Raw genomic sequence first — 15,439 nt, forward strand, 5'->3', positions numbered from 1 at the left:
AGAAAAGGCTATAACTTGGTCTCTGGAAGAACGCAGGCAGGAGAGATACAAAAGCCAAAATGGAGTATTTCTTGAAGAAAATGCTGTGTTATATTTAAAGTAAACAATATATGTTTATCTTACTGTTTTAACCTCCTTCTCTGTTCGCTGCGTTCTCATGAACAAAAAAAAAAAAAAGCTGCCCAAGCTGTTTTATGTCTCCTGGTTTATGAGCTGGCCATAGATCCTGGAAGATAAGCTTGTAGCCAGGCTGATTCCAGCTGGACCTACTGATGCAGGAATGTCTGATAAACAAGTGGGTGGCACAGACAGGTGTTCCAGTCTCAGAACAGAGTGAGTCATAAGATTGTCCTCTGAGAGATGTGTCTCACTCAAAACATGTGAAATTGAAAGCGAGCTCACAGGTATAGCTCACCCCTGCAAGTGTAACACAGGCTCTCTAGCTCAGCTGGAGAGAGGTTTACCTACGGGCACCTCCTTTGTTTGAATGTTCTGAGTATGTGCTTTTTGAAAAACACATCTTCATGGCTATGTCAACTATTTGTAATAACTGACCTCTACTATTAAAAAAAAAAAAAATTAAACTGAGAAAAACAGTTCATGCAAAAATTCTATTTATGTGATGTATAAAGCTATGAGATATTTACTGATGATTCTTACACTATTATGGAATTCTGCATATTTTTTTCGTGAAGCAGTTAAATGCATTGGCATGACTTTAAAAAAGAACATTGTGGCCTTTTAATTCACTTTCTATTAATCTGTTACAGTATAATAAAATTTGGATGTTGCTGGAGACAGAAATTTCGAAAGTTAAAAGCTTGCAAGATTGATAGTTTTGTAATTTGGTTTTAAGTATTTTGAATTTATAACTATCATTATGTTGCTAAATAACATTGACTCTGGAGTGACTGACTTCCTTTTGCAGTAATTCAAAAATATTATGACAGCTATAGTTTTATAGTGAGCATAAAAATCAGTGAGGTAAGTTCAATGAGGTAAGGTTAGTGTTGGAAGTTTTATTAATAAAACTTTAAGTTTTAGCACTTAAGTTACAATTCCCATGTGTTTTCCAAAATTTGTTGGAACTGAGCTGAATATTAAATTCTGAACTTTGCACTGGTTGCTTTAAACTACCTAATTTTAGTGGTGGGAGTAGGCAAAGACATAAATTTGAATAAAACAGCTGTTAGGCAGTTGGCTGCATTGATAAGCTACACGTGATCAGAATTCCTTGTGGCATATAATGTTCTGCAGGGATGGGTTTCAAACTGCCCGAGGGAACCATTTATGTCTTGGCTACAATCCCTGGTTCAGCTAAAGCCTTTTCTAGTGTAGTTTGACCAATCAGTAATACCAATTTTCTCTTTTGAAGAGCAGCATAATCTGGTCTAGTGAAAAAAAAAAAAAAAAAGAAAAATCAAGATTGATTAGTAGATACGGTGGCTGGCTAAGCTATCGAGGAGGGAGGTTGGGGGTTTTGTGAAACGTAGGTGCCATCTTTCAAGGAGTAAGTAAAGGAGAGTAACTGTATTTGCTGCATTACAGCATCAGGTGGTTCTCCTGTTGTACGGAAGGATTGAAAGAGCTTGTGATAGTGATTCTGTGAGGGAAACGGTATGAGATTGTACGCGTGTGTTTTGCTGATGGAAACAGCCAACACTGTCTTCTGTTTACGAACCACCTTCTAGTGCTGCTTGCTGTCTGCTCCCCTCGATTACAATGTACTCAGCTGCTTTAAACACCCTCTCATTTTGTCAGTTTTTAAATACTGAAGTAGTAGAAAGACGATGGTAGTATAGGATATCCTTTAAAGAATATAAAGCCTGTTAACTATCAGCTCTATAATAACATAATTTACTGAATTAAAATGTAAACTAGAGCAACCATAATACTTGGAGTAATAAGGGTGGGAATATTGTTGAAATAATGCCTGAAAGCGGAGTTTTCATCTAAGAAGGGAAAAAGCTAGCTAACTCATTAAAGTTTCAGTTTGGAACAAGAATGTAAAGCATATTAATTGTATAAAATACAAGTGTCTGCAGCTTCAAAATGTGGCCACATTCTGCCTTTTCTACCTTGAATTTTATGTAGAACAGATGTTTTTGAAAGAAATTAATATATTATACTGTGGATTACCAGGTACAGCCATTGCTTTGAAAAACATTATGTTTATCACATCAGACTGAAAAATGAGGGATGAATATGACAAGGGGATAGTTTTCATTTTATTGTTGTATTTTAGAATAGGGTTGGGTGTGGGGTTTTTTTTTTTTATTATTAACTGAAGTGGTCGCTTAAAGGATGGCTGCATGATACACTAAGAGAGCAAACAGTAGCATAGAAAAGTGTCAACAGCCCTGTGAAGCCTGTAGTGGTTATTGGGAAGGGAGAGAATGATAGTATGAAAGGGGAGAAGACTGGCACTTGCAACAGAGGTGGGATTAGGAGGGAGATTGGCAGTGGGTTACACTTTGCCTTCACTATTACCCTAGGTACTATAGTACACTTAGTGCTTGACTAGTAAATTCAGAATTTGGTTAAAAAAATACAGGCAAACCTTTGCTTTAGATATATTTATTTATGCTGGTAAAATAAATCTTAACAGTGAAACACAGTAGTGCTTCTTTATGTTTTACTTCCTCACAGAGGTCCATAACACTAAAACTACTTTCATAAATGCTATACATAATATAGCAATAAGTTAAACAGTTAACAGTAAGGAACTTCAAGAAATAGAAGTCACTTCTGGAGCTGGTCATGAGTGGCAGGTGATGACATGACGATTAATAAAATTCGACTTTGAATTTGGCAATTTTTGTCACTTACATGAACTTTTCTTTTCTTTCTAATGTATAACCTGGTTCTGAAGTTTTTGCAATGTGCTGTATATTTCCAGAGCAAGTTACAGAGTTTATTGTATTAAATAGTTGAAATAAGTAGTTGCTGAGGAGAAAGAAGTTAGGCAAAATTAAAAAGCAATTTACTTGGACGGAGGTCTTTGAAATGCTTTATGCGTTAGCTATCAGATCTGGTTTTGCTTTACTTTTCTGGAAAATGATGGTGTTCTTCAGATTGCCAAGTTTTACTAGTAAATGTACTGCCAAAGCTTGGGAAAAATAAGTCAAGGACTCTTAAAATTGCATAGTGTTGAGTGAAAAGCCAAAGAGAGGGTTTTTGTATACCAGAAGTCCTTATCCTTTCAAATATAAGAATATATATCTGATGCTGTAAAATGACCCATATTTAATTTCCTTTCAGATTATATTTAAAATGCCATAGATGTAAAAGGAGGAGTAACAAAATGGCAGACACTTCTCAGTGTACTGGCATGCTCCATTTAGAATACTTCATTGTTATGTTATTTTTGGGAGATGTGATTTCACATTACCATTTTCAGGGTAGAGATAATTTCTAATATTGGCAAACTCATCCTGGCTATAAATGACGTATATTTTGCTTCTTGTCTTCCAGAAGCTGATTTAACAGCTTTTTGATTTTACACCATCTGGAGGTTCGTATTTGACTTAAGAAATGATGTCATTCATGCTTAGCACCAAACAGATACCACATAGTAAAAGGTCACATGCAGTTCAGGCTGAGGTAGTTTTATTTCACATTGAGAAATATAAAAGTTTTGGTTCATGATTACTGGAGGCAGAAAGAAGAATTTAGGGAAGGAGAAAATGACTGACATAGCCAATGTTCTTGTAAACCTCCGCATTGCATTCCTGTGAATAGAAAATAAATCTGTACACCTAAGACCACACACAGTATGAGTTGCCTATTCACTCTCCCAGGCTGGCACTGGCTCCGAGTTCTGCCTCTGAAAACTCACATAGAGCACTGATTTCAGAATGGCTCCTCACTCTGTATGTTAGTTTGGGGGATCATATACCTATTCTATCAAAATACCTGGGCTTCATTCTGTAGGTGGGTTTTTGAATTAAAGTGCTCTGCTGTATCGGTCTCAAGATATCTGGCCACTGGTTGAGGAGATGTAAGCAAACAGAGATATATTTGGCAGATTTTTTTAAAAATTTTTTCTTCCCAACATTGGTGTCAGGACACAGTCTAATTTGAGCTCCACAAAAAATAGCTTCTGGAGGGGACAGCTAGAGGTAATTCTGTTTCCTGTACTTGCAAGGAGAAAAGGATGACACAGATCAAAGACCATGCTGTGAATATTATCCTTTTCTGATCTTAAAGGTTTTAGTCTGAGCTCTCACGTGGACTTGGTTTTAATTATAATATATAATGGTTAAAATGTTTCTGCACAAAGGGGGGAAAAAAGGAGCATCAAATAAGGTATTGTCTTAGAAACGAACAGGAAGATGTATGGTTTGCAAAAGATTCAGTCTGGATCAGAGATTCAAACTAAATGTGGGAAATGCTATGTCAGTAACCCAGGTCACCAGCAGCTTCTCATCATATTTGAGAAAGATTTCTGTTTTACCAGGAAGGTGAAATTCCTTTAAGAAGGAATTTCTTTATGATTCTGTGGAACTCAAATTCTAGCTAGAACAGTAGAACACTTGCTGACCTATGGTTCATCGGGAAAGGGCTGGGAAATCAATTAGTTTAAACTCCTAATTATGACATTGGCTTTGTTGTAGCTTGGAGGTGACATCACGGACTTTTATAGAAGTGTCAGAGTCCCTGACAGAGAATGTGTGGTGTAAGCTTGTCTTTTCTTTCTCTGTCCTAGCGACGAGGGTGGCCTCTTCAGCTCTGGAGCAGCCAGAGAGGGAGGAGTCGGGGTAGGAGACACTAGGCCAGGAATGGAGGGTCTGCCACCTACGGCACGTCCAACCGCAGCCTTACTCTTTCCTTCCCAGTGCTTGCACTGTCGTTGTGTGAAGTGGGGTTGCCGGGATTGAGATTCCTTGGCTGTTTCAAATCTTTTTGAACATTTTTCTCAGTGCAGTTGAAGCTGCACTTCAATTTTGCTTTTAAGCTTTTATTTCAAGTTACCAAGGCTAGAAATGAATTCCTAAATGAAAAACGAGAGTCTCATATTAAGAACAATCTTTTGTGGTAACTGGGGTTCTAGGCAGAAGTTACTTACCACTTACATCTAAATATATTCAGATCTTAAGTGCATGTGCAACTTCTTATGGAAGAATGCAATTCATCTCAAACCCATGAGCGTTCATTAGTAAGTGTTGAAAAGTTACCATGGAGCTGTAAGAATTGATCTAAGGTGCCAACTATTTACATGAAGGCCTGTAAAGTAATCTATTTATGGCATTAACAACAAAACAATCTGTTTCTGCATTTAGAGTCAGTCCAGGCAACTTTGAAATACTAGGTGCCTGGTACTCTGTGGCACAGTTGAGGTTATTACCCTTGTGCTAACTTAAAGGTTTCCACGTGGCTGGCCTGAATGCTAAACCAGTGAAAGGAAAGATGGCGATTACGACTTTGCTGCAGAGTTCCGAGTGTGTTTCTTTTTGCTGTGGAAGGAAAGCACCATGCACCTTCTCATCGAATTTATGTCTGTCTTTGGGGAATAGAAATAATGTATTAGTTGCATTACGAGCTGGCTAGTGGTGAAAGGAAATGCAGAAAGGTTCAGTCATGTGGTGCTCTTTAATTAACAGCTGTGTGAGGGCAGGATTGGGGTCTGAGAAACTGGAATGGACGGGGCTCAGCTCCCTTTTCCCACACAGGTTGTCACTCACAGAGTTGGACTTCAGTGCCATCTCCTCATCCTCTCAACCCTCCTTGTGCTCCTGAGTTGTAATGCCTAAAATCCCTGTTCCGGAGTTGAATCCAGTGAGTGATGATGACAGGGTGTGTGGGAAGAAATTTGTGAAGAAGAGTGAGAATTGTCTGCTTGGCCCTTAGGGTGGGGACTGGGCGACTAGAGAAGAAAAGACCATTAACTCAGAAACTGTCTGGTTCAGCCAAGCAACAAAGACCTGTATGCGCACATGTGTAAGCTACTGTGTTATCCAGTCACTAGGGAATGGTATCAGTGCTTTGTTAATCAGGGGGTCTAATCACCTTCAACTCCCTTTGACTTCAAGCATTAAGCTTCTGCCTAGTGGCAGTTGGAAAATGAGACTTGCAATCCCTGACTGAAGAGAAGCCCTTTTGGAGCTCCCGCTGCAATGTTATGACGAGCTTCTCAGCTGCAGCTTAAAGGCCCAACAGAGATTTTTGTGATTTGACTTAAGGGATCGCTTTCAGACATGAAGCAAGTAAGTGATTAAGTATAAAGAAGATGTGGTAATGAGTTTCAGATGAGGTCTCTTATGTTTATTAAAAGAGGTCTGAAAGTTAGCTGCTACTACTATTTCTTGTTTTCTAACTTAAAAGGTCATCTTTGAACCTTGTACTGCACACTGCTTACAAACTGCAAGATCCTATTACTGTAATATTGTAAAAAAAAGTCTTAAATCCAGTAGAATATAAATCTCTTTTCCAGTGTATAGAAAAGCAATGAGCCATTTTAAGAGCAGGAAGAACATGCATTTTGAGATCCAATAGATCATCTAAATTGGTCCCAAACCAAGTTTTAAAATGGCATTGCAAAGACTTTTGCTTTGAATAAATTTAGCATTACAAAACTCTGAATATAAATAAAAACAAATTAGATCTGCTGATTGTTTTGTACTTTACTAATATTCTGATTAACTAGGAAAAAAGTGCTTAATACGTATGACCCTTTCTGACTATTCCAACTGCAGAACTTAAAAATGCTAAACTAACATTTGTGACCTTTCAGTTACTTCCGTCTAGCTTTTTTTTATGAATAACCTTTATGAATTTCTAGGTAATGTGAACTTTAAACCCTTGTTCTTTATTTTCTGACGTTTGTATGTTTGAAATTTGGATTAGTCAATCTAAAATTTCTCACTTGCCTGACTTCCTGCAGCTCTCTTGTAGATGGAGAATTATTCTAGGTTGCCACATCATATATTTTCAATCCAAACCTTGTCTTCTCAATGGTGTACCTTGCAGCCAAAACAAGCCTGTGTGGGTCCACTTAATGTGAACACCTCATGGTTTCAGAGCTGCAGAAGAAAACAGTATCAGAAAAATGGCCCCTATTCAAGGAAACTTGTCTGTGTAATAACAAATAATTGCACTCTCTTTATCTTAGTTGTCTACTTTGCCTGAAATTATAATGTCATTCTAATGGCTTGCAAATCTTGCGAAGGTTCTCCATGCCCGTGCTGCCACCTTGGTGTGCTTTGTGTGCTACATAGCGGCTTTCTCTCTCTGGGTGGAGCGGAAGGGCAAATGTAGAAGTAGGTCTATAGCAGTATTTTTAGTATCTCCTCTCCTGGACTCTAAGTTTCGATGTGTTAACCAGTCTTCTGGAAAACTGAAACATTTCAGTAAGAATAAACTCCTTGATTTCCATACCCCAGGCTTGAATTTGGGAGTTTGGGACTGCGCAAGGAATGCAGAATTGAATCCATAATGCTTAACATTAACAGCGGGTTAGTTTTGTTGATCTCTTATGATGTTTAGAAGTGCTGCCAAAATGTCATGGGTATACTATATTTTCTTGTATTATTTACAAATAAGCCTTCAGTAATATGAGGTTAACATTTAAAAAAAAAAAAAGTGTCTTTCTCTAAAAACTTGGTATATGATGAAATCTGTTTTTTACCCAAAAATATCCCCACTCAGTGTTCTATGCTGTGTGGCCTGTGAGCTGCTCAGGGATTCATTTGTAACTGCATACCTGAACCAGAATGTGGAAACAGGTGTGATTTAGTGGAAATGCTCACTGAAGGGACCAATGCATGTAAAGTGCAATTCTTGCAGTACTGGTGATTAAACGCAGACATATTCGGTTGCTTTAATGAATTGTCTACTATTTTATTAAAAAAATACCTTTTATTACAAAGGTATTAGGAGCAGAATTTTATGTGATGGATAATTCTTTCTTTGGGATTAATGAATTAAATTCTGTCCCCTACCCCCCAGTATATTTAGGTTAGACAAAGAGATTGATAAATATATTAAACTAGAGAGATGCATTTCAATTCAGTTTAATTTCTGTTTCTTTCCTTTACAATTCTTCTTTATTTGTCTGTTCAATGTAGCCCACCCTTCCGTATACTTTCTTTTAAACATTCTTGTAGAATATTTATACATTTCAGTGAAATGTATAATTTTTCATTTTGCTAATTATCAAGGTCAGCAAAGATTACATGCATCATATTTTGAACCCCCTGCGTTCTACAGTCAGTATCTTTATATTCTTGTATTATTATAGTATTGATTCCTAATTGTCTTGTTCTTCTCTACTATATAAAGCTGCACCATTAAAACTTGCAAAACCTCATTTTCCAGCTCTACTTTTTGCTTGCATTTTCACCTTATGGTTTCACCTCCACTTCACCATTTTAAGACCACTTAAGTATTTGCTTTATTCCATTTCATCATTATATTTTAATTTAAGGAAACTGTGACAAGATCTCTTAATTTGAATACCTTTTTGAAAGTTCTTGAGAGCCAGTAGTCAGAATAGTATATTAGAAATTCTCAAAGATTGTATTAGTGAACATCTTGACAGTGATTGCTTCCTCCCCCCTTCACAGTGTGAAGAGTAACACCTTTTCCATTTGGAATCATACCTTGCCTTGTGGTAACTACTCTAGGCAGTGCTTATGTAGAAAGGTATTACTAAAAAAGGTGCTAGGACTTTGACACTATGAAGTAGGATTGTTAAATCTACTTGAAAAAAAGTTGCTTTCCTATCTAGCTCTTTGTTTCTTCCCCTATTTTGACGTTTTTTGTGTGTCACCACCTGGATCCTCGCGTATACGCCTGCTGCTGTGGCCTTGTCTGTCTATTCATATTGTCTATACTTTCTTCATTATACTCCCCAAAGAGCCAGTTCCCTCCTCCTCCAGTTCATTGAACAGGTACCCTGCCATTTACGTTTTCCTTTTTCTTGCCACTTTGTTCCTTGCTTCCCCAAATATTTTTCTCTTTTTTGATGATAATATTTATGCTGCTGTCCTTGAAGGTGGCTGCTGCTTTCTTCCCGCACTCCTCCTGCCTTGTAATGGAGGAGAAACAGCTATTTTTCCTCCTTATTTCCAAATGCTTTTATGAGTACCAAAGCTTTTAATTGCAATTAGCAGTACAGCTGCTTGTATAAGCAGCTGTGTACAAATAATAACCAGTATCAAGTGATCTATGGATTTTTTCCAGACCACCAGCAAGTATTTGCCTGACCATAATTTGAGAACTGTTTGAATTGTGTTAAGAGAATAATAAAATTGCATGCTTGAGCATTTATACAGCAAGAAATGAGAAAATCAAGGCTACGTACACCTTCTGGGCTTTTAGACTGCTTTTTAAATTCTTTTTTAGGGTTTCTAAAGGAAAAAAGCAGTTATGCAATGCAGAGCAATTTGGTGAGGTTCTTAACATTTCTGCTTAGGAAAATCCTTGGAATATCCCTTATTTTGGTTGATAGGGATTTGTGCTGACTACAGAAAAGTACAGTAAGGCCCATTTGTTAAGAGACTTATGTGATATACACTGGAGAAAAGTGGAGAGCCTTATCATTTCCCTATTTGACATGTCTTTGTTAAATAATTCTGTTTCTAGATTACTGTTCTGTGCCCAAACCTGTGTAGTGACTGTAGTATCTGATTGCCCACTTCATGGCTTTAATGGGTAAATTAAATACAGGATACAGAACACTATTTTCAATGAGTTATATATTTCATAATTCAAGGTGGGTTTTTTTGAGTCCTTTATGCACATTTCAAGTTAGGACTATTTTAATGCTATTTCATATTTTGACTATTTTACTTTTTCTATTTGTGCTTTGGTGCTAAAAGTGCTTTCATTTTTTTTACATTTTAACAAGTAAAAGAATCTCGGTCCAACATAAAGTTGGAAAATCTACATAGAAAAGAAATAAAACATTTCTTAAGTGACAAAAAGGGAATTCGTAAAAATAAAATGTGCTAATGACCTTCATTAAAACATAAATGTGTTTGATTTACTTACTGTAGGTTGATGCTTTGCGGTTACGATTGGAAGAAAAAGAAACCTTTCTGAATAAAAAAACAAAACAACTTCAAGACCTCACAGAAGAGAAAGGAACCCTGGCTGGAGAGATTCGAGATATGAAAGACATGTTGGACGTAAAAGAAAGAAAAATTAATGTCCTTCAAAAAAAGGTAAGATCACTGATGAAAGGATGTGTTGTAAAACTTTTGAGGCATGTTTAAAGGAAATATTTTTATTTCTTATAGCGTTTTAATATATTTAAAAAATGCAAGGATATAAAATGTGTTTCTGTTTTCCATGGGATTATTTCTATAGTACTGTATCTTAATTATATTATATCACAAAAATATTAGATGCTGCAGTTTCCACAAAATTATGAGAGTTAAATGAAAGTCCTAAAAATTCTGACAAAACTTCTTGTTCCTCAACATGAGGGATACCATTATCCTTACTAACACTGATTGCTACTCTTTCCAAATAATGTAAATAAAATGTGTGGGACTGCTAAAAGATTAGGATACTGCTTTTTTTCTTTAAAGACTTTTTTTTGGAGAGAGAGGAGGGGAGTGGGGAAGGAATGTAAATTAAGTCAATTATCTGCTTTTCCTGTGATCTAAAGACATTAAAAAGGGAGGTTCTCTCCGAACAGCCTTATTAGTCTTATTTCTAATTTTCCACAAATTTAGCTAACTGCATTTACTCTCTTTGGGAAGTTGGATTTAGTCATTATAATTTCCACTTGGAGGGGGGTGGGGAAGCGGAGGGAATTTCCTGGAAAGGCAGCTCTGCAAGGGTTCTGCTTGCAGTAGGAGAGTGTTTATTTACCATATCCTTTTGCTCACACTCACAAAAACATTTATGCTAGTAGGTATGTTCTGTGTGTGTTGTGTGTATCACTGTTTATCGTATATAGATGCACTTGTGAGCATACAGATATATGTAGGAAAAGTTCCTGGCATCAAATCCATTTTACTATTACTTCTCCCCTCCTTTTACAGCCACTCAAAGAATGTCTAGTCCTTACTCTCTATTATTATGTAGGTGGTTCATGTCACTGTGGTTTTCCTCCAGCATTCGTATAGTGTTCACATGGTCTAGCTGTGCTTCTTTCTGCAATTGGTTAAATGCAGTCTTTGAAAAGCCAAGTCCTTATTTTCTAGAAACTGAGAAGACTACTTTTTCAAGCCCAGGAAATAAGGCCTATCAAAACTGGAATATAGGTACTCATCTACTTCAATCTTACTTCTTAATGTCTGCCTTGTTAGCAATGCTGGTGAGGTAAAGATAACAAACTTCAAGCCTTTTATCCTGTGCTGAATACTAATTACTTTTGGACATCGCTTGAGAATTTGAAGAAAACAATGTGTCTTTTCTTACGGTTTGTATTCTAAAAAAACCCCAAACAAACCAACAATTTACAATTGGTCTTGTATGTAGATCTTGAGGAAATGGAGCAGTGGGAGGAATGTGGATTCAGTGATTAAAATTGTGCGATAAATATAACGTATCACAGAGCTGTCAGCACTATCTGTCATGGCTATGTGCTCAGAAATATGCAACGTGGTGTGTTTTTTCTGGTTTTAATACATCATGTCTATTTTATTAGAGCTTGCAGATGGTCTTGCCTCTTTTGCACCTGCTTCTTAATGAAACTAATCACTCTCAAACTGCATTCTCTTCACTAAATCAGAGTAATGACAGATTAGCCTTGTGAGCTCTAGTATACAATGTGATAAATAAATCCTGCTGACTACTAGGTGCAAAATCAGAGTAGGTACTAAACTGATTCTTTAAAACTGGAAGTAGCATCTGAATATTTTTTTTGAGGTTTTTATTCTGGTAAATGTGCTTCATCAGGGGATTTCTGAAGTTCAGTTTTTCTGCTGTGGGCTAAATACTGGGTTTAAAAAAAGGCGGGAAAATAGTTCATTTACATCATGTAAAAGTTATGCATAGATTTGCTTCTCTGAAGCATTTTTAATAACCACATTATCTTAATATGTAGATGTTAGCATGCCCCAAAATACTAATATCAGTTCATCATTACACCATTATTTTGTTTATAGGAAAATAATATCATATTTGGAAAATACATTTTTAAAATTACCCCTAGGTCACATATTCAGCTTTGGATCATTATTTTACTTGTGCCTCACTTCCCATCTGTTTGGACATAAATTCACTCACAGATAATTTGACTAGAAAAAAAATTGATTGAATTATTGTCTTGCTCTACTCACTCCTGTTACTTAAACAAATCTAGAGTATGATACTATAAAGGATGCTTTCACTGTTTACTTTTCATGTGTCTGGTGTACAGTTCTCAAGTAGAAAATTCTGTATGTCACCAATGGAAATCCAGGCTTTTAAATTAATCTAAAAAACAATAAATCTACTTGTCTAGTTAACCAAAGTGTTCAACTTCATTTTGGCAGTGCTTATTAGATGATGAATTCTCATGGTTAACCTTCTTGAGTGTCCCAGCATCCTTGGCAGCATATGCAATCTCACCTCTGGACCACAATTCTTGCATGTAGAAGGGAAGATATTTAGTGTCTACTTTTTTTCAAGAAGCTTTCCTGGCATTAGTGCCTTTCTGTTCTAGATAATCTTATCCTCACTACATGAAGTTATGTGTCCCAGGGCATTCATACCTCATAGAGTCTTTATGTTCTGTCAAAGGCAAAGGGATCACACCTCCTTTTTGACCATAGGCAGCTTGTTCATTCAGTCATGAGTTATTTCAGAAATACATTGGGTTATGTATAGTAGTAATTCCTAGTGCTGTAGTATTCTTATTGTAATATTTTTGAACAGTAACTTTTTCAGATAGTCTAGTAGCGGATGCTGTGCTATAAGAAAAAGATTCTGATGTACATCTTTTCTTTCCAGCTTTGACAACATACCTTTCCAAAAGCAACCCTATATAAGAATTAATTTAGATTCAAAAGTATTTAATTTATATTGATTGCAATAATTTTATCCTTTACTTGAATCTAATTATACTTTTATCCTTTAGTCCTTGCTGGATTACACGTGCCTCTTGCATTCCTCCAGTTTTTGCTCATTTTCTCCTTCTGACCTTTTGGCCACTTCTTCCACTGTTGTTTGCAAGTGATGGCAGCCAGACATTTTTGTGTTGAGCATTTAGAAATGAATTTGTCCTCATCATGCACATATGTGTGGAGAATTCAGTGGGTGGAAAGCAACAATTACCGGGCCCTCTAGTGGATTGTCCTGCCTTGACATACCTTCTTTCAGGACAATTGCCCTGGTTGTTGTCTTATTCTCATGAAAACCCTTCTGAAAGTGAAGGAATTGCTTCTCGTTCTTCTTCCCAAGTTCTCTCTAGATTCTGCTGACTGTAATATTATAGCACTCCTCTCTATTTTCTTTTTTCTATCTGTGTATTTTTATTTACTTTTGATATGAGGACTTGTGAATAACCATTATTTTAGTGCCTTCATTTGTTGATGCAAGATAGATGGCTACATCTCTCTCCACTCAGCCTGAAGTGCTTCATTAATGCTTATTGAATGGTATTCAAGTAATTGAAGAAGGAAGAATTTATATATAGTGCTTAAAAATATTTCTGTCAGTAATAACCTGAAACTGAGTAGGAAGGATTATGTAACTTGGAAAGATGCAATTTCTAATTCTGAATTTCTGTTGTGTACATGACTGTTATCTGCCATGTTGAAAAATATGAAAGAGACCAAGCCAAAACCAGGAAAGCTCCCTTTCAAAATTGGAATAGTTTCTTCTCCTTTCTGGATAGCTGTAACACTTGGAGGACAGGACAGGTTCTGCTGAGGGCTCCCTACCAAAGATGTGGAAGAAACAAAAACATTGGCAACAAAACAGCTGTGGTGAGTCCCACAGGATGGCATAGGAACACACATAAGACAACATGTGGCATAAAAAATAATGGGCTAGATAATGAGCTGATGATGCATTTTCCTTCCATGCAGTGGTTTTGGTGTAATTTTTGACCAAATTGAAAAACTGCTACACTATTCAGTATAATTTGGAGGCATGAGAGAGGCCCAGCACTGGAACAGCATGCATTTAGAGGATTTGGATCAAGGTAGATTGGCATGGAGTAATAATAAACTTATGTCAATGTCAGAGGTGCAATATTACTTAATATTTCTTTCTTTTAGAATCTTTGGCACCACTGTTCCATTTTAGTGCCAGTAAAGTTGGGTATGCTGTTTTAATAGCCTTGTTTAACCTGGCAAAGCTAGTCTTACACCTCATATCTGTCAGTTTAGCATGCAGAGGGGCAGACCTCAGAAATCTTTATGTATTTCTTACCAGAATGTGCAAGTTCTATGAATATGGGTGAGTTGTAGGCTGAAGGGAGAAGCGCTGAACTGAGTGATGATTCTTTCGTGTCCCTTTTTTGCTCCTGAATTTTCTCTTTCATACAGTGGCTCTACTTGGTGTGTTTTGCCTGTAGGAATCTGTAGATATTTTTAAAGAACCAATTATGCACTTTGAAGTAAGAGTCTCGGTGTTGAAAACAGTAGCTGTTGAGACAAGAACAGCGTAGAGGATGTAGACCTGGATCATATTAGGACAACAGCTTGTGGAAATTCTTTTATGGGTACTATTATAAAAGAACACCATGTAAAGGGGGCTAATATAATATTCTACTTTGACTTGCAACATAACTTTTCATGTAAAATGTTACAGTTTCCATCTTTAATAGTTTAAGCTTTGTGATTGATGAAGTGCTACATGACTGAGGGCCCTAACATACCAGCTAATTAGCATTTGTAGGAAATGTCATAAAGTCTTAGTTCTCATGTAATAATTGGAATCTGTACTTGGAGTGGCTGGACTGTGCACACTAGGTGATATTGTCCAGTTTGTGTTAAATTAAAATGTGTTGTAGAATTAATTGTATGCATTACTGTTAGCTGTCTCCTAAAAAAGAGGAAATTTACATACGGTCAGATTAGGAGTATACTAGCATAAAGAAATGAGTCCTTGTGCTTAGAAATTTGCATCAGTATTATTACTTGATGCAGGAATTCTGGCTGAGAGCACCACTGAAATGGAAACTTTTGAATTCAGAATGATCCATTTCAAGATCAAGAAAGATCAATTTCTTTCATTTGGTCTTAACAAGTAGAAAGTGCAAGCACATTGCTGATAGAAGATGCCTTTGATTTTTTTTTTTCATGGTTTTAATCTGTTAGGAGCATGTTTTCATAATTCCATAAAGGAGTCATGATGGCATGATGAAGGACATTATTATTAACTTCATCAAATTCTATCAGAACACCGTAAATAGACTGTTATGTGAACTGAGGTTTTGCAATTACCAAATCAGAACTCTATTGTATTTCTGGAGTGAGATGACAAATTATGAACTAATTAGTTGTTCTGTAAAACAGACCAATGTTTCAACTGCAAATTACCAGTATTGCTAAAA

At 36.5% G+C, this 15,439-nt stretch overlaps 1 protein-coding gene across 16 annotated transcripts in view; it reads left to right on the top strand.

Annotated features, from left to right (window-relative positions):
• The window catches only part of ERC2 (ELKS/RAB6-interacting/CAST family member 2), a 509,200-nt gene that overhangs the window by 163,757 nt on the left and 330,004 nt on the right, over positions 1 to 15,439 (top strand). For all 16 annotated transcript variants that reach the window (XM_054838820.1, XM_054838822.1, XM_054838825.1 and 13 more), the window contains one exon: positions 9,999 to 10,166. In XM_054838820.1, coding sequence (XP_054694795.1) covers positions 9,999 to 10,166 — 168 coding nt within the window. The remainder of the gene's footprint in view (positions 1 to 9,998; positions 10,167 to 15,439) is intronic.

The sequence above is a fragment of the Grus americana genome, chromosome 11 (assembly GCF_028858705.1).
Source record: "Grus americana isolate bGruAme1 chromosome 11, bGruAme1.mat, whole genome shotgun sequence".
NCBI lineage: Eukaryota > Metazoa > Chordata > Aves > Gruiformes > Gruidae > Grus > Grus americana.